The sequence below is a fragment of the Mirounga leonina genome, unplaced genomic scaffold (genome assembly GCF_011800145.1).
Source record: "Mirounga leonina isolate KUSES-001 unplaced genomic scaffold, KU_Mleo_1.0 Mir_126, whole genome shotgun sequence".
Lineage (NCBI taxonomy): Eukaryota > Metazoa > Chordata > Mammalia > Carnivora > Phocidae > Mirounga > Mirounga leonina.
Genome location: NW_023270314.1, coordinates 24349313 through 24368735, shown reverse-complemented (window position 1 = coordinate 24368735; position 19423 = coordinate 24349313). Strand labels below are relative to the sequence as shown.

Genomic DNA, 19423 nt, shown 5'->3' with positions numbered 1-19423 from the left:
TAGGGGGGGCACCCTTCTGGAAGCCAGAATGTCTGGGTTCCAGATTCTTCCTTCCCCAACCTCCCCCAGACATAAATCACAAGTGATTTCATTAAATGCACCTCCTGCTGGGAATGTTGGCTCATAATTCCTCTCTGATTAACCCCCACTACCCCGGCAAGTTTATAGGCCAAGCGAGGGGAGGGGTAAGGGGGAGGGAAAAAGGAGGGATGGGGGGAATCCCAGGCGAGTGATGGATGCCTCTGTCAGCCCAGCTCGTATTTATTAATAGTCTTAATACGGGAAGCAATAAAGGAAGAGAGGGATTCTATTAATTAAATCATTGTTATAATTAACTTTCATTAAAGGAGGATCAATAAAGAGGAGTTGAGATGGAGAGAGGAGAGATCCATTATCTCTAATTTCCTTGGAAGGGATTCAGGGAACGAGATGGGGTTGCTAGGAGACAGCGACGGGAGGGAAGAAGGAAGGATGGAAGATGTCATCCAGGTGGGGCTGGAAGGGGGTGCACTGGGGGGATTTCAGGTGGGTGCAGAGAGGGATTGGTGCAGGTTGCCCGCCCAGAGGCCCTGAAGGGAAAGGAGGGTGGCTGCTAAGGGAGCTACTGGGATGGGGAACAAGGGGGCTGTAGGCACGGCTTGTGCTGGGCATTGCCGAGAGCCTTGGTGAGCACGCAGGTCCTTAATAAATGCTTTACGACGCCGTGTGTGTCTAGCCTGTGAAGCTGGTTAGAGTGGATGAATGTGTTTTTGTGACCGTGGAGTCAGAGGGTGCATACGTGTACGTGAGATGGCAACAGAGGGAGAGAAGGAGGCAGGGATGGAAGGAATATCAAATAGGCTTTAGCGGTATGCGGTTTAGGGCATTTTTTACGAAGTGGCTCCTCAAGGGTGTGAACACCTGACAGGAGTAATGCCCGTCTCTGGCCCATGGTACAGTGACGGCTGCTATGGGGGGGTGAAGGTCTGAGCAGTGGAAACTTCCCTGCCTTCTGAGACATGCACCTGGGCCCAGAACGCTGGTTCCCACCCCAGGACTGAAATCCTGAGCAGGGCCCACGTTGACCCATCAATCTGCTGCCCCCACTCCCACAACAGCAGTCTTCTCCAAGCCAGACCCCCACCCCCCAACCTGAGACAAAGCTCCTGCCCTCCTCCTCTGCCCACCAGGAGGCACAATGTGGAAATGCTGTGCAGGCACTGGCCCCAGCAAGGCAGGGGGGACTCCCCTCCCTCCCTCTCCCCTCCACTATGGTCTAGGAGCCAGGCATCCGGACCCTCATCGCTCTAGTCACACCTCATGGTAGGAACACATTTTATTAGAATTGTTATACATATCATATAAATATATTTGTTCAAACTACAGATTGAGGGAGGGATAAAGAGGGAAAGCTCTTATTGCTGTGGGGGAACCTGGAGAGGGAGGAAGGGGTGAGAAATGGGGACACCTGGGACCATCTGTTCCCCTCATCCCTCACAGAAGGCACAAATGCATTCTTTCTTTCCATGTGAGGACACTGGGGGAGGGAGGGCAGGGCAGGGCAGGAGATAGAGTACAGAAAACCTCAAAAATACAAAAGAAACCTCCAAACTTCATACCTAATGGTGTGGAAAAGGCTGGGGCGGGGTGCAGAAGGCAATGGGGTGGGGTGGGGGGACAGAAGGAACCACTGAAGCTCAGAACTGAAAGAGACCTGAAGAGGCCATGGTGTCCACGCTGCTGCCTCGATGCAGGCCCCTGAGAAAACTCAGGTAAACCAACACAGACGCCGAATAAGAGGCAGTGGGGTGCCCCAGGAACTGGCTTTGGGGCAGCAGAGAGTGCGTGTAAGTGTGAGTGTGTGTGTGTGTGTGTGTGGGTGGGTGGGTGGTGTCAGTGACAGAGCAACCAGGGTGAGGAGGGGGTGATCCTATTCCCCCTGGGGAAGGTCTCCTCCAGCCTGGTTCCTCCAAAACCGCTTTTAGCAGGTAAAGTCAGCCCCTGCCTGGACAAAAGAGCCAGGCGGGAGAGGATGAAGGTGAGAGCTTGGGATGAACATGGTTCAGGGAGCGGTTCTTCGGGAACAGAATATCACGGAGCCCAGGGTGGCAGAGAAGGCATGAGACCTAAGTGTACGTCTGTGCATGAGTGTGTGTCTGTGTGTAAGTGTATCTGGGCATGTCCTGGGGCGGGGGGGGGCGGGTGAGATCACTCAAAGGTAAAGGGGTCCTGGGTGCTGAAAAAGAAGTGTCCATCCATGTGGTCCTCCAGGGCATCCTTATCACTCTCGGCTGGGAAGCGCTCCTTACAAATGGGGCACTCTTTCCACGGGGGGGTGGCAGGGCCCCCAGTGTTGGCCTCTGATAAGGGACCCACCGCAAAGCCACTGAAGGAGACAGAAGGAAAGGAGAGGGTCAGTGTGCTCCGATGCCCTCTTGCCTTGTGGACCTCAGGGAGAGGGACCCACGCACCCGGGCTCCCAGGTGCCCCTGTTCCTCATGCAGCTCCCTGGTGGCTCTCTCCCCGCACCTCACCCACAGCACCTTTTCCCCCACACTACCAGAGCTTGGTTTCCTGGCTCTCCATGTCCTCTCTTCTTCAGTGCCTGCTGTAGTGCACGGCCCATCCCCCAACCCCCTGCTCTCCTCCCTCCATCTCCGTCTGCTGCCTAATGAGGCTGAAAATGAGTCTGACATCGTCCTTCATCTTCCTGCTCCAGCTGAGGAGGATGACAGCATCACCCCTCCCTGCCCTGAGCCCATCTCACATGGAGGCAAAGCCGGGGGCTAGATGATAAAATCTCTCTTCCCCCTGCCTTCCCCTCTTGACCTGCGAAAGGAAAGGGAAGGCCGAAGGGGCAATCTGATACCGGAACCCCCGCCCCTGCAGCTGCATCGCCCAAGGATTTCCCGGCGGAGTCAGGGAAGAGGGTCAGGGAAGGGGGACATCTCAGAGCTGGCCAGATGGACGCTGGATCCCAGTCTTCTCTCTGATCCCATCCCTGGGGGCATCGGTCACCTCCCTTCCTCCCCAGATGGAGCTTGGGTACCTACCTGGTGGTTGGGGAAGGGAAAGGGGCAGGAGAGAGGGGATGCAGGGCAATTTGGGCTCCACGGAAGATGGTGCTAGAACAACACAGAAGCCAGTTAAAGGCAGGACCTCTGAGTGCACAGTGCACTGATAAGACAGGGCAGGAATTACCTGAAGACACCTGGGATTCGGAGTGGTGGGTGACTTTCTGTGTCAACCTTACCTATGTCTCCTTTTCTTGGCCAGGGCCAAGAAGAGGGAGCTTGGGCGAAGGGCATGGGGACCATTCACCCAAATGCCCTTTCCACTGGCATCCTCCCACCTCCCTCCTGGTCTCCCCCTTCTGCGCTCACCTGGCCATGTCATAGAAGGCACTGCCCAGCTCAGGAAGCAGCAGATTGGCCTCCTCACCCCCACTCTGAACAGCCGCCATGAGCACTGACTTCTCATCTTCGGCCTCCTGGGCACCAAAGAGATAGGTAGGGCAGGGTTTTGGGGTAGTGAGTGTCCCAAGACAGGGGAGCAGCCCACTGGAGCAGGTAAGGGAAGGAAGAGCAGTCTAGGCCCAGAGAGTAGACAGTGGGCTGCAGTAGGAGTGAGGCAGGACAGGAGTTGTGATGGGGGCTGGTGGGTAAGAAGAGAAGTGTGGGGTGCAGGGGGCGGCAGCAGTGAGGCTATTGCGTTGGGGTGGATTTGGGGGTGTTGTCTTTGGATGGCCTGGAAGAGAGGCTGGGCCTGCCTCCTCTCCAAGGGAAAAAGAGAGCCCTGCTGGGCTAAGACTTCCTGCTCCAGAGGCTGGGCCACTTGGGTATGGCCCTAGCCACCCCTTCCTCCCCGCACTGCTCACCGAGTCAGAGCTGCTGTCCTCAGCGCGCCCTGAGAGCTGGGGGGCAATGGGAGCCGGCTGGCTGATGACCACCAGGGTAGAAGTCTCTCGTGGCCCAGCAGGAGAGGAGCCGGAGTCTCCCCGCTCACACAGGCCATAGGGAGGGCGCCTCATGTCTTCCGGGGACTCATCCTCTGAGTCTGTCAGAGCCGCTGGGCAGCCTGTTGGTGAGAGAGAGGGCAGAGAAGGATGTGTCGTTAGAGGCCTGGCTGGGCTGTCTCCTTTGGATGAGGGATATGGTTAAACTGGACAGGAGGCCAGAGTCTGGCAAGGGAAAAGGCAAGACACAGAAGGTGGAGGCCGCTCCCAGGGGGGTCACATGCAGCTCTCCCCAACAGGGAAACGGGGGGGCGGGGAAGTAGTGTCACAAGATTGGTGGTTACAGACTCAGCCCCGCAGCCGCCTCCTCGTCCTCTGTGGCAGCGCCCTCACTCCACTTCTCGTCTGCCACCTTCTCCAGGCGGGCCTCCAGCTTTCTCATGTACTCCAGCAGTTCCTGGCATTGGGAGCAGAGAGGCAGGAGAGGCTGGGAAGATGCCCAGCCCACTGCCCTGCAGAGTCCTGCCTGGCACCCAAGATGAACTCCGAGCTCCTCAGGATCAGGTGCCTTCTCTAACGTGCGGGGCAGCTCAAAGTAAAGCCTCACTCTTCCCCCCCAGGAGCCCTCCTTCACCCCCTACATCCCCTGCCCCTGCAGTCCTCTCGTGTCCTGTCAAGTTGGCCAATGAGAGGAGCCATGGTCCCATTTTTAGCCTCTGGGCCCTCTTAGAGATAACAGTTTCTAAGCCAAGAGATGGCAAGAAGATACAAAGTTCCTAGCCCTCAAGTCCTCAATTCTGGCATCCAGGGAGCCTGAGTCATAGGTTCTCACCTGCTTCTCCTCCTGCAACTGTTCCTTTTCCTTCTGGAGCACACGCAGGGCTGACCGCAGCTCTGTCAGTTCCCGCTTGCTCTCTGATAGCTGCACCTGAGGGAATGTGGAGCCTAGAATGTACCTCCAAGAACCCAGGCTCTGCGACCTGGACCCACCACCCTAGAACCATGTCTCTCTGTGCCTTTGTCCTTCTCTTGCCCCGACACACACAGGGGAAGCCCCAACACTCTGCTTGCATGAGTCCCTTGTCTTGATCACAGGAGATAGTCGCCTGAGTCCCAGGCTCTGCTTCTCGAGTGTGGGCCTGGGTGACTGCCTCTGGGCTGGGGTGCAGAGGCCCTGGTGGTAGCAGGGGCACTCCATAATTGTCCTAAGTCATCCCTGAGAGGCCCAGGATATGTGTCTGGAGAACAGAAGGGGACATCGTACGTTTCAAACTGATGAGCTGTGGGACAAGTGCAAGTAAGAGGCCACTCCACATGGAAGTGAGCAGCCAGCACTTCTGAACCCACACCCAAGACGGCAAGAAGGGCACTGCTTCTTCAGGAGGCCCTGGGCCCGGACTCACGGGCGGCTGCATGCCTCACCAGGCTCGAATCCTTTTCCCGGGCCAGTTCAGTCTTGAACACTTGGTTCTGGGTCTTCTCCTCCTGAACTGCCTTTTCCAGTCGAAGTATCTCTGCACTCAGCTTCAGGATCTTGTCTTTCTCGGCCTGCAACGTGGCCAAAAAGGAACATGGGAGGGGAAAGGTGAAGGAAAAGGGATGCCACTGGCAACAGCTCCATCCCGCACTGTGTCCCTTCCTTTAGTTAAATGAGTATTTGGGGAGCAATTTCCCCTGCTTGGCTTCCTCATTCCCTATACTTCTCACTGAAGGAAGGGACATGCCAGCAAGGTGCCTCGCTGATCAGGAATGGGCATTACTGATGGGGCCCGGTGCCTAGGGCAGGAAATGTTTCTTAATCAAGATGGTAACCAAGGAAGGTGCTACAAAGATCAGGACTGGGACACCCCGCTTAGAGACGATGGGTCATCTCTGGAGAGTGACCTGTACCTCCCTCGGAGCCCCTCCCCATCCCTAAGTCCTCTGAGGTCCTCATCCCTTTCTGTCCTCTGAGGGGATCTGGCCACATGGGAGGTGGGGGCAGTGGCCGTGAGCTTGCCAGGTCCCCCCATCCCTCTACCTCCACACTCTGCAGCAACCCCGCCCGCTCCTTGCTCCACTGGCTTTTTTCCTCCTTCAAGTGCAGGCTGAGCTCAGCCAGCCTGCCATTGACTCCAGCCACTTCCAGACGGCTGCGGTGGAGCTCGGCCATGGTGCGGTCCCTGGCTCCTGCTGCGCTGGCAAGCTCCTCCCCGAGAAGGGCGGCTTTCTGCTGGCTTGAGGCTGCAAGCTCCTGGGCTCCTCGAAGCTGCTCCCTCAGGGGCTCCAGCTCAGCCTCAGAAGACAGGAGGAGATGGAGTTAGGGCTCCCAGTGAGTCACTCGTGAACCAGGCTCCCTGCTACTCACCACTGCATCAGGACTCAAGATTTGCACTGCTCCATCTTTAGCCTTGTCTTTTCCCCATTTTTCTATAGTGAGCCCTTGGAACTTTCTCTACTTCCTGTTGCCTAGGGGCTTCACTTACCACACGCTGCTGGGCCTGGCCTAGGGTGTCCTTCATCTGGGCCACCTTGTCCTTCAGTCGCTGGGCCTGAGCACCTTGCTCCTCCTGCCGGCCCTTCGCTTCCTGCAGCTCCACATTTAAGCGATGGTTTTCTTGTTGTGCCATTTGGAGCTCAGCCTGATGGAGGCGGAGATACATAAGGAAAGGGGTATATGTAGTATTTGGGGTGGCTGGGGGTTGAACCACTGTGATGAGAGAGGTCATGGTTCCGCTTCCCAGATTTAACACAAACCCAAGCATTCAGCTCGTCAGCCCTTCTTGGGGTCTCAGCTCAAAGCCACTCAGTCCTGAACATCCGGTCTCCGGCTCCCAACATGAGGTACCAGCATCACAGCCTGGGCAGGGTCTTACACGAATCTAGGTATCCTGTGTACCATTCTGCTTCTCTGCTCTTCCTTTTATTTTTAAAAGATTTTATTTATTGGGGCGCCTGGGTGGCTCAGTCATTAAGCGTCTGCCTTCGGCTCAGGTCATGATCCCAAGGTCCTGGGATCAAGCCCTGCATCGGGCTCCCTGCTCGGCAGGAAGCCTGCTTCTCCCTCTCCCACTCCCCCTGCTTGTGTTCCTGCTCTCGCCAACTCTCTCTGTCAAATAAATAAATAAAATCTTAAAAAAAAAAAAAAGATTTTATTTATTTATTTCAGAGAGAGCACGTGCACACACACATACAAGCACAAGTGGATGGGGGGGGGAGGGAGAAGCAGACTCCCCACTGAGCAGAGAGCCCAATGAGGGGCTCGATCCCAGGACCCCAGGACCACGACCTGAGCCAAAGGCAGACTCTCAACTGACTGAGCCACCCAGGCACCCATCTGCTCTTCCTTTTAGATCAAAACTCAGTCTGGATGTCCCATAGGGCTCTCAAACTCAGCATATTCTACCTCCCACTCCACTCCTTTCCACTCTTATTTCCACCCATGGTACTACTTCCCAAGTCACTCAGGCTGGATCCGTTGGTGCCATGCCTGCTTGGTTCTGTTCTTTCCTTAGCAACCCACAGAAAAGCCTTTGGCGTCTCCATCCTCCATCTTGTTCACAGCCATCTTCTCTTTTCCACTGTCATTGCAACCACGTTAGCTCAAGCCCTGGTCATTTCTTACTTGGATTATTGAATAATCCCATAACTAGTTCATCTCCCACAAGGAGATGACATGAATCTTCTTTAAGTACATCTTAAGTGTGATCTACATTTAAGTACATCTCACCCCCCTGAAAATTACTGACGCCTCTCACTGCTTACAGAATAAAGACTAAACTCCAAGTCCTCTCCAATCTGACCGAGGCCTTACCTCAAACTCTTCACCCACACATTCAATTGCCCTGAGTGTTCTGGGGCTCTCAGCCTTTGCTTGCATCTTTCTCTGTTTCCAGAAGGGCCTCCCTCTCATCTCTGTCTACTTAAATTCTTCCTACTCCTCACTGCTAAGCAAATGGTTTTCAAATCATCTTCCACAAAAGCCTAGGGCTTGGAGGAAGCCATTTAGAGGTTCTGCAAATATGTGATTTAAGCTTCTTCTAAATTATTTAAAAAATATGAAAAAAAAAACCCCACACAGTCACAAGTTAACACAACAGTCTTAATCCACTGACATATGCTTCTAGGTTAATTCATTTTTGTGCAAACCTCAGCATCTTCTATTGAACTGAAAAGCAAACTGAGATGGCCAGGTGGATAGTTTAACAATGGCTGTCACTCTCACCTACTCATGTGTGAGACTCAAAGTGTTCTCAGTACTGTACAACCAGAACACAACACAGAACTATACCAGCTGCTGAGGCTGACAGAGCAGTTATCTATAACCTCTGATTTCAAGGTGTGACATCCATCAGGATTATCTGATTACTTTTGTTACCTTGTAAGTCAACACTGAATATTTGAATTTATAAAAATTTATAGTAATAAAATATTGCTTTTATCTATTCAGTGAGGTTCCACACAATATGTAAAACTTTACTGGGGGTGGGGAGGAAAGCTAAAAAAGTTGGAAAATACGAGGCTAGTTTATTCCGCCCCCCCCTTTTTTTTTTTTTTTAAAGATTTTATTTATTTATTTGAGACAGAGAATGAGAGAGAGAGAGCACATGAGAGGGGGGAGGGTCAGAGGGAGAAGCAGGCTCCTTGCTGAGCAGGGAGCCCGATGCGGGACTCGATCCAGGGACTCCAGGATCATGACCTGAGCCGAAAGCAGTCGCTTAACCAACTGACCCACCCAGGCGCCCTTTTTTTTTTTAAAGTAAGCTCTATGCTCAAAGTGGGGCTTGGACTCACGACCCTGAGATCAAGAGTCATACGCTCTGCTGACTGAGCCATCCAGGCACTCCTATGCCCCCTTTTTATTTTTTAAAGATTTTATTTATTTGAGAGAGAGAGAGAGAGCATGAGCGGGGCGAGGGCAGAGGAAGAAGTAGACTCCCCACCAAGCAGGGAGCCCGACATGGGGCTCGATCCAGGACTCCAGGATCATGACCTGAGCTGAAGGCAGACGCTTAACTAACTGAGCCACCCAGGTGCCAGCTTTTTTAAAGGCCCTTTCTTTTTTTTCAAGATCTTATTTATTTGACAGAGAGAGACACAGTGAGAGAGGGAACATAAGCAGGGGGTGTGGGAGAGGGAGAAGCAGGCTTCCTGATGAGCAGGGAACCCAACGCGGGGCTCGATCCCAGGACCCTGGCAGACGTTTAATAACTGAGCCACCCAGGTGCCCCTAAAGGCCCTTTCTAATGACCCTAACAAGATGTGCTCTCACCCACCTCTATGAAGCATCATAACACATTTATTTATTTATTTATTTATTTATTTAAGTAGGCTCCTCGCTGGGCCTTGAACTCACAACCCTGAGATCAAGACCTGAGCTGAGATCAAAAGTCAGATGCTTAACCAACTGAGCCACCCAGGCGCCCCCACCAGAACACTTCATTATTCTTCCCTGGTGATGCTTACTTTGACTAATCCTGATTTGGGTATACATTTTATGCTTCCTACGAGAGTGCATACAATGTTCTCTTTACGTTTATATCCTCTTTGGTGCCTAGAACTCAGAACTTAATTAATAAACACTGGATGAACAATTCAGAAAGCGAACCGACTCTGAGCCCTTACCTCGCTTTGCTCCTTATCTGCTTGCGCTTCTTTCAGTTGCTCGAAGAGCTTCTCTTGTTCCCGAGTCAGGGCCTTCACTGTGTCTCTCACCCTGTGCGTGGGGAGATGGAACGTCAGATGACCTACTGGTCACCAGAGAAGAAATGAGGGGCTCGGACTTCTGTCTTGAGCTCTTCTACTGGTGCTCCTCTATGCCCAGACCTCCATTTGTCTTTGGGATGTTCAAATCCCCAGACCAAGGTGATCCTGTTGTAAGCCCTGAGTACCCAAGATTCCTGATTCTAGAGAACAATCTAGAAATAAGTTTTTCTTTTCTCTTTATGTATCATTTTAAGGAATGTTCTGCTGGTGGCTTCCTAGTTGTTTTCGTTCCATCAAGAGACCAGAACTGAGTCTTTTTTTAGACAAGGGACAGCCATGATTGATTATAAACTTTGGATCTAGATCAGAAGTTGGCAGACTTTTCTGTAAAGGGCCTGACAGTAAAAACTTTAGGCTCTGCAGGCCATGAGGATTCTGTGGCAACTACTCAACTCTGCCATTGTAGTGTGAAAGCAGCCCCAGACAACATGCACATGACTAGCATGGCTGTCCCAATAAAACTTTATTTATGAACACTGAAATCTGAATTTCTTATCTTCCTTTTCATATCTTCTTTTGTTTATTTTTTTAGAAGATTTTATTTATTTGTCAGAGAGAGAGAAAGCGAGCATGCGCACAAGCAGGGGGAGTAGTAGGCAGAGGGAGAAGCAGGTTCTCTGCTGAGTAAGAAGCCCAATGTGGGACTCGATCCCAGGACCCCGGCATCATGACCTGAGCCAAAGGCAGACACTTAACTTACGGAGCCACCCAGGAGTCCCTCTTCTTTTGATTTTAACCATTAATTAATTGTCAAAACCATTCTTACCTCACGGGCTGTACAAAAACAGGCGGCAAGGCTACATTTGGCACATGGGCCATAGTTTACTGACCCCTGGTCTAAACAGTCCCTAATTTTTTCCAGATGATCAGTCTCATCTCTTTTCTTTTTTTTTTTTTTTTAAACCATTTGATTAATTTATTTGAGAGAGACAGTGAGTTAGAGAACACAAGCAGGGGGAGCAGCAGAGGAAGAGGGAGAAGCAGGCTCCCCAATGATCAGGAAGCCCAATGTGGGGCTCGATCCCAGGACCCCGGGATCATGACCTGAGCCGAAGGCAGACACGTAACCGACTGAGCCACCCAGGCACTCCTGATCCCTGCTTTTCTATTCTATGATTTAAAACCTAGACATTTAGTATCTCCCTAGGGCAAGACCAACATATTCTGCACTGAAGAAGCCTTAGGGAGTAACTCATGTTTTACTTTGGGCCTTGGATAATATGCCTCTTTCCTTTAAGAAATTTAAAAAATATACGTAAGATCTACCAGTGCTGAATGAAAGAGACTCAATTGTGTGATGTGATGAAAGAAACAACTAACTTGTTTCTCCTGGTGAAAATCTGAAGGACAGGCATGGGAAGTGGTCAACATTTGTGCTATTTGGTAGAAATAATAGTTGTCTGGTAGAAGAAAGAAATTCATTCTGTGCGGCTCCAGAGGTCTAAACCAGGACCAAGAGAGGAAAGTTATAGGAGGGAGTTATAGGAAGGACAGTTTCATTCAATCCAAGAGATACAAAACTGACAGTTGTCTGATATTGAAAAAGGCTGCCTTCTGAAGCAGTGACCCTCTCAAATACCCTATATTCCTCCCAGTGCTAAAATTCTATGACTTATGCCTTTTTTCAGAGGAGAGATTCCATCACATTCTGGAACACCAGTTCGAACATTTCCTAACAGTGAGAATGGAGTCTAGTCTTCTTTTTCTTTTAAATTTATTTTTATTTTCTATTATTTTTTTAATATAGTTTTTTCTTTCTTTCTTTCTTTTTTTTTTTAAAGATTTTTATTTATTTATTTATTGAGAGAAAGAGTGCTCGTGTATGTGCATGCTCTCCCAAGCAGGGGCCGGTGGAGTGGAGGGTGGTGGTGGGGAAGGGGCAGAGGGAGAACCTCAACCAGATTCCGGGCTGAGTGTGGAGCCTGACATGGGGTTTGATCTCACAACCCTGAGATCATGACCTGAGCTGAAACCAAGAGTTGGATGCTTAACTGACGGAGCCACCCAGGTGCCCCCCTTCTTTTTTTAAAAAGATTTTTAAGTAATCTCTATGCCCAACGAGGGGCTCAAACTCACAACCCTGAGATCAAGAGTCACCCACTCTACTGACTGAGCCAGCCAGGTGCCCCTCTAATCTTCTTTGCTGTGGTAAAGAATAGATAGAAAGATGGATTTCAGAAGAAAGATGGATTTCAGAATGAAATCCATCCTCTCTTGTGTTGACTGTTCTATCCATTCTCTTCTTCCAAATCCTCCACTCCCGGCTCCTGCGTAGCCTTTGCTGTACCATAAGTAGTAACTATGATGACTTCTGAAGGTGAGGAATACAAAACAGGCCCAGGAAAGATGGAAGAGCTAGGCAGGAAAAGATTTCCCCAGTAAGCGGGATAACCACATGAGACAGCAGGTTCACCTGCCTGAAACGAGAGGCTGGAGTTCGGGGTGACACGAAATGAAAGGAAGTAACGGGGGCAGAGGAGGTCCTCTCACCTGTCCAGCTCCACCTCCTTTGTCAGCACCTTCTCACTGATGGTCTGGATATCATCTTCCAGCTCCAGGATGCGTGCCACATGGTCTCCCTGTTGCTGGCTCAGGATGTCCCTCTCTTCTATGAGCTCCCCGTGGGACCGGGAAAGCCCCTGGAATTAAGGTTACCCCAGAATAGTGAAGTTGAGACTCATCTCTCAAAGAATAGAACAAGGGCTTAGGAGGAGCATACCAGAATTTGACTGTTATCAACCCCTCACCACCCTGTCACCTTCCTTGAGAAAGAAATTGCAAGGGAACATTCTCTGGCTGGTGAATATGGCCATCTCCACCCTACCTCAGCACTCCTGTGTGCGAAGAACTGAGTCTTATTACTTTATGTTTGCAATGTGTCTCCTGTCATCTCAAGCTTAATCCCACTTGTTACTCCCTAAAGCTATTTTTTGATGCCAGAACCATCTTAAAAGCCCGCTAATGTCTCTCCTTTTCTATCTTCACTGGGTTAGATTTTGGACTCTGGGTGAGCAGCCAGGCCCCGTCCCCAACCTGGCCCAACTCCCACCTTGTACTGCTCCGTCAGCTCCGCGTGCTCCTGCCTGGCAGTCGCCAGAGCCGTCTCGAGATCCTGTACTTGACTCCTCAGCTCCGTCACCTGTCCCTCCAGCTGCAGCTTCAGCTGCATCAGGTCATTCCTCTCTTGCTGGCTCTCGTCCAGCTGGTTCTACAGGAGGCAGGATAAAAAGGGGGTTTGTGCTTGTGAAAGCCCCATCCCCACCACTCTGCAGATGCATTCGGGGCCGGGAAGTTGCATCAGTACAAGCTATAAAGAGGTGAGTAAGGGGAGGCTTGGGGTGTTGCTGAATCCTGCCCACCACCAGTCAGACATACCAGCTCCTGACCCCCTTGGAAGAAGTCTCTCTCAATCCATGCAGACAAAAGGGATGGCTCCCTGAATTGTACCTTATCTATTCTGGAACCAGACAGATGTAGGTTTACAATTTCTACTAGCTATGTCACTTTGAATGAGTTCCTTAACTTCTCTGAGTCTTTGTCCTCATTTGTAAAGTGATCTCTTAGTGTAGATTGTTGAAAGGTAATTGTAGTAAGAATAATGAATGTAAAAACAGAACATGGAAGACATCCAGATGGCCAAAACACACATGAAAAGATGCTCAACATCACTCGTCATCAGGGAATGCAAATCAAAACCGTGATGAGATACCACCTCACACCTGTCAGAATGGCTAAAATCAAAAACACAAGAAACAACAAGTGTTGACGAGGATGTGGACAAAACGAACTCTCTTGCACTGCTGGTGGGAGTATAAGCTGGTGCAGCCACTCTGGAAAATGGATGTTTCTCAAAAGTTAAAAATAGAACTACTCTATGATGCAGTAATCGCACTCCTAGGTATTTACCCAGGAAGTACGAAAACACTAATTCAAAGGGATACATGCACTCCTAAGTTTATAACAGCATTATTTACAATAGCTAAGCTATGAAAGCAGCCCAAGTGTCCATCGACTGATGAATGGATAATGAAGATGTGGTGTGTGTGTGTATGTATATACACACACATACACAATACTCTCGGCCTTAAGAAAGACTGAGGTCGGGGCGCCTGGGTGGCTCAGTCGTTAAGCATCTGCCTTCGGCTCAGGTCATGATCCCAGGGTCCTGGGATCGAGCCCCGCATCGGGCTCCCCGCTCCGCGGGAAGCCTGCTTCTCCCTCTCCCACTCCCCCTGCTTGTGTTCCCTCTCTCGCTGTGTCTCTCTCTGTCAAATAATAAATAAATAAAATCTTTAAAAAAAAAATATTAAAAAAAAAAAAAGAAAGACTGAGGTCTCGCCATTTGCAATGACATGGATGGAGCTGGGGAGTGTAATGCTCAGTGAAATAGGTCAGTCAGAGAAAGACAGATACCATATGATGTCACTCATATGTGGAATTTAAGAAACAAAACAAACGAGCCTAGTGAAAAAAATAAAAGAGAGAGAAAGAAACAAACCAAGAAACAGACTCTTTGTAGTTAACTACAGAGAATAAACTGCTGGTTACCAGAGGGGAAGTGGGTGGGGGTGGGTGAAATAGGTGATGGGGATTAAGAGCACACTTATCGTAATGAGCACTGAGCAGTATATGGAACTGCTGAATCACTGTATTGTACACTATGACCCCTGAAACTAATATAACACTGCATGTTAACTACACTGGAATTAGAATGAAAAAAACAGAATATGGGGTAGGAGCTCACACATCTGACTTATGCAAGATACAAACATCTTCCTATTGTGTTGATTCCATGTGTTTAGAGGGTTCTAGAAAGCAAGAATTTACTTCAGTCACAGACAAGCAACCCCTTCTCACCTCCTGAGCCTTCCTCAAGTCTGTCCTCTTATCTAGGGAGTGTCCTTCCTCCCCACTTGTCCCTGTCCCTTCTCTTCCTTCAGGAAGTCCTTGCCCAACATCTACCCTCACTCTCTAATTCTTCTCAGTTTGGTCTATTTGGTCCAATGGGAAAAGAATATAAGCCACGTATATGGTTTTTAAATTTTCCAGTAGATACTTCAAAAAAAATTAACAAGAAACAGGTGAAATTCATTTTAATGATATTCTGTCTAACCCAGTCTATCCAAAATATTGTCATTTCAACATGCAATCAATATATAGAAAATTATTAAGCTCTTTTACTTTTTTAAATACTAAGTCTCCAAAATCCTTTGTGTATTTTACATCTCAATTCGGACCAGTCACATTTCAAGTGCCCAAGAGCCTCCGATACTGTCTGGGGCCCTACTATCTGTTCTCATTCCTCACCTGTCCTGGACGTGGGTCTCATCCTCCTCTTCCTCTGAACATTCCTTCCTTGGAGTGGCCTCCCTCCACCCTTTAGATCTTCCTCTAGGGCCTAGGACAGGATGTAGCACTTGGGAGGAATGCTCGAAAAGTACTCATGTAATCTGAGTGACAGTGGCCTGTGGGCGGCTTGCTTTCCTGCCCTACATGTTTGTGTCTACGTTAGAATGAGACCTTCTTAACGACAAGATTGTGTAACTCCCAGTGAGGTCTTCGGTTGAGGCCACAGCCCAGGGGAAGGTAAAGCAAGGGGTCCCTTGCCATGCTGCCCGCCCACTCCCCTGCCCAGAAGCAGCTCTGTTGCTCTGTTCTCACCTGCAGCACGGTGGCCTTGGGGACAACCAGCAGGATGTCAGAGCCACCATCAGTCTCCTCCATGGTCACCAGTTCATCCATGGGCCTTGGCTCTCGGAACTGGAAAGGGGGGCTTTGCCCACACACCCGGCCCTGGCGGTTCACATATCGGAACTGGTAGAGCTGGGCTCCAGGTTTGGGCAGGTAGCTGGCTGTGGGAAGAAGAATGGACCCAGGATCCGAATATGATCCCAGGCCCTCAAGTGCTTGACAGGTCTCCCTTCCCCTGGATGCATCTTATCACCTACTGCCCTTGGCTCCAGCCTCTTGTTCCCTGCTCCATCTACTGTTTTCTTTCCACCTCCCACAGGCTATTTCCATTCCCTGGGGTACTCTTGTCCCTCCTTCTGCCTAGGCCTGTCCTTCCTCTCTTTCCCAAACCTACCTTCCATAATAATAATGCTAGTTACCACTTACTGAGTGCCCACCCTGTACCAGGCATGATGCTAACCCTCTACGTGTATCACTTTAAACCTTCATATTGTACCTATAAGCCATGCATCCCCTTTTACTGTTAAGATAATAGACACAGAGAGATTAAGTAATTTGTCCAAGGTCAAACAGCTTGTAAGTATTAGAGTTGAGATTTGAATCCAGGTCTTTCTGAATCTCACGACCACCTTCTCATTCTATGACACCACCTTTCCCTCTTCCCTACCCCTCGTTCCCTAAGAGGACTTCCTCTTTTTTTTTTTGTTTTGGTAGGAGGCAGGACTAGTGGCCCTCTACAGTTCCTTCCATCTCTAAGTCCCTGATTCTATAATAATCCCATGATTCTATGTCTGTTGAGCCCTGTTGGATATAGTTCTTATTTTATTTATTTGCACTTATTTTTCTTTGTCATCTGTGCCTTTTGTTTCTGAGCCCACTATCCTCCTCTAAACCTCTATCCCCCGGCTCTGCCATCTTGGACCTTCCATCCTCCCTCGTACCTTGGAACTGGACGCTGGCGTGGACAGGGGAGCCATCAGCCGCATTTTCAGGCACCGAAGACCATACAAACGTGTGGTAATCCCGAACACAGGCAGCCTCCACCTGTGAAGGCCCATGGTGGGAGCAGGGAGGGGTATGGTGATGCAACTATAAGCTATGGATGGCAGAAAGGGCTGAGGGACTGAACGGGGGACAGGAAGCTGTTACAGGGGCAAGGATGATGAGGGACAGGGATTGTGGAGGGATACTTGTGGCAGGAGAGAGCAAGGTTAAGATGGGCAGAAGATGAGCTCTGCTTATACCGATGGCCTCTGTTATTTGTGACATCTTTTCCCTTCTTTTCTATCAACATGAGGTTGAGAATCCAAGGACTAAGTCATTCCCCTTATTCCAACCAACCCATGGCCCATAAATACGAGCCAAAAGGGGGTTCAGGGATACCTTGAAGATGCCAATCCAGTCGCTGGCACTGGGCACGGTGCCTGGGGGAAGGGTATAGTGACATTCCACCTTGGTGTTGGGGATGTAGGTCCGGGCTACATTCAGAAAGTTGACTCCACCTCGGGAAGGTGCCCGGCTTAGTGATGATTCTTCCATCCTGCCCTCAAGATATCTGCCCTCCTATGAAATAAAGGGTTAATATCCTATAAATCTCTCCAATCCATCTCTTCTTCCCTCCAACTCCATTCCCACCCACTCACAGCTCCTGTCACTACACCTGGAGGGAAGGCATATCTCGTTTCCAGCCCCTGCGGGTTATAGGACCCTTTGGAGGTATATATTTTAGTCTCCAGAACACAGGTCTGGCCTTCTGAGTCAGTCCCCATCCTGTCTCACACTGTACCTGTTCTGAGTGATAGACTCTTCCTAGAGTTAACATCTCTCTCATTTCTGCTCCCTTTTCACAGCCTCATTGACCAAGTCTCAGTATCCCAGGGTCTGCCCTCTGAGCCCCTCTTTTTTCACCTCTTAACATCCTGAGCATTCCAAATTCTTCAGCCTCCACCTCCTCATCCCACCCCCATATCTTTTGACTCTTGGATTCAAAATCCAACTGAGGTGTGGGGCACCCTCCTTCTGAGCGTGTCTCCTTGCCCACTCCAACTGTACCCAAGATGACTTATGACACCTGAAAACAGCAACTAATCTCTGAAAGTAATGACTGAGCCTTCAGAGCTGGAAAGGGCAGGGGGACCAACAGCTCAATCCTCAGGCCCGTGAGGTCTCAGTTCTCTCCTCTCTCAGAGCTGTCCACCCCCATGAGTTTTAAAAAAAGCTTCTGCTCTCATTCAAGAGACAAAGGGAAAGGGAGGGTATAGGGAAAGACAGGTTTTGTCTCTCCACTTCATTACTCCAGGAAGTCAAGAATTCTGGAGGCGGCTGCTTGAAGGGTGGAGTGAAACACTCAGCAGGAACGTGGTGGTGTGGGGAGATGGAATGTGGGAGCCTGGAGCCAGGAAAGCCCCACCCCTGGGTAGGGGATAGACTGGAAGGTGGGAAGTAAGGGGCCCTGAGAAGGGGAAATATATATATGATGTTGAGAGAAGGGAGAGAGAATTCAAACAGAACCCAACATTCTTTTCTTCAAATCTTGCCAGAAGCAGAACTAGAATTCTACTGGTTTGACTATGGTATCCCAGTTCTAGTATTTTCCTTTCCATTTTCTCTCCGCCCCCTTTGGCCTTGATTCCAAGTGCCTGGATGGGGAGCTGGAGGCATGCTGTAAGATGGGACTGAGAGGAAGAGGTGTTCCAAGTTAGGTGGGCACTATGGGGATGGGGTGAGGAACAATAACAATAATCAACAGAACTCCTCAGCCTAAGGCTGTGAGATGGTTCTCGTCATCACTCCGCTCCAGCCCACTAATCTTCATCCTATGTCAACTGCAGAGGACGGCGTCCAATCAGCCATCACTAGTCACGTGCACACCCCTAAACATCACAAACCCACGCCAGGCTAAAGTCTGGGGCTAGGAACTTTAAAAAAAAAAAACAACAAAAGAAATTCAGTAGAGAAGGAAAAGTGTGCTAGCTCTCCAAAAAGAAGCAAATTCTCCCTCCAAAATAAGGACTGGATTGAGGACAAGAGGTTTCTTTGGGGTTTCATCTCTGAAAAATCCCTAGTTAAAACTAGTCCATGTTTTCTCCAAATACAATTCTTCTGGCTTTCTAAGTAGGGATGAGTTGTCTCCAAAGATCTAAGCCTGGGGAACCCCAAATATGCCCCACAAAGAAAATCCGTAACAGCTGGAAACATTCACCAAACCTGAAACAAAGCTCTGGGCACTTAAAGTGTATGAGTGTAGCTAGACTCAAGTGTTCGAGGGAGGAGGGGAAGAGTCCCAATCCCCCAACTCTGTAGGGCTCTAGAGTTCCTTAACATTCTACCACTTGGAAGGTTTTTTTCCCCTCAGTGATTTAGCGTAGTAAAGGCCTTTGGATTGGGTCGGGAGGGCAAGGAGAAAGGGAAGGTTTGTGAGGGTCAAGTCTTCCCTGGGAGAGAATGAGTAAATATTTCAGCTTCTCCCAACTACTTTAAGCGTAACAAGCTTTTAGAGAAGGACTGAGGGGAAGGTGAGAAAAGTGAGGGGGCACCCTCCTGATCCAGGCCCCCTTGAGACCCAGAACTCTTAAAAACAGTAGGGGTGGCTTTTCCAGTACGGAAAGTATTAAAACCCAAACGCTCCCGCATCTCCCGTCTACAGTTCCCTTAGATTATCCTTTCACAGACTGGAAAGTGCGGTGACCCCCGCATCAGATCGCCCCCAAATTAGGCCAAGTTTCTTACCCCACACACGGATCAGCTGTTCCCTCACCTTCCACCAACAACAAAAACAGCACTCCGACTCCCGGAGGGGAGGGAGAAGAGTGGACGTGAGGGCTTCTGGGGTTTGTGGTTTCTCCGCCCTCTTTGGCCGGCGAGCCGGCTTGGATCTGGGACTACACATCCCAGGAAGCTGTGCGTGAGGAGGGCGGAGCAGAGGGCGGCCGTGGCGGCTGCCTCCTCGCGGCATCTTGGGAGGCGTAGTTCTCACTTCTATGACTGTAAACGAGGGTGTGGCCACCAAAGGACTTCACGGCCCATGATTCCTTAGGAGGGGGCCGGCTGTAT

At 50.1% G+C, this 19423-nt stretch overlaps 1 protein-coding gene across 3 annotated transcripts; it reads right to left on the bottom strand.

The window, feature by feature from the left end:
- Positions 1–1300: 1300 nt before the first annotated feature.
- CALCOCO1 (calcium binding and coiled-coil domain 1) lies at positions 1301–19167 on the bottom strand. 3 transcript variants are annotated; one of them, XM_035002507.1, is made up of 15 exons: positions 19100–19167; positions 16754–16933; positions 16312–16414; positions 15341–15531; positions 12729–12887; positions 12170–12318; positions 9539–9629; positions 6400–6555; positions 5955–6209; positions 5357–5482; positions 4767–4862; positions 4283–4391; positions 3857–4056; positions 3363–3469; positions 1301–2365 (listed from the first exon to the last, which is right to left on the bottom strand). In XM_035002507.1, the coding sequence occupies exons 2-15, from the start codon at positions 16907–16909 to the stop codon at positions 2188–2190; spliced, it is 2076 nt and encodes a 691-aa protein (XP_034858398.1). In that variant the 5' UTR covers positions 16910–16933; positions 19100–19167; the 3' UTR covers positions 1301–2187. The 3 variants fall into 3 exon arrangements, with proteins under 3 accessions (XP_034858398.1, XP_034858400.1, XP_034858399.1); XM_035002508.1 differs by lacking the exon at positions 1301–2365 and adding an exon at positions 2382–3104; XM_035002509.1 differs by lacking the exon at positions 5955–6209.
- Positions 19168–19423: the final 256 nt, after the last annotated feature.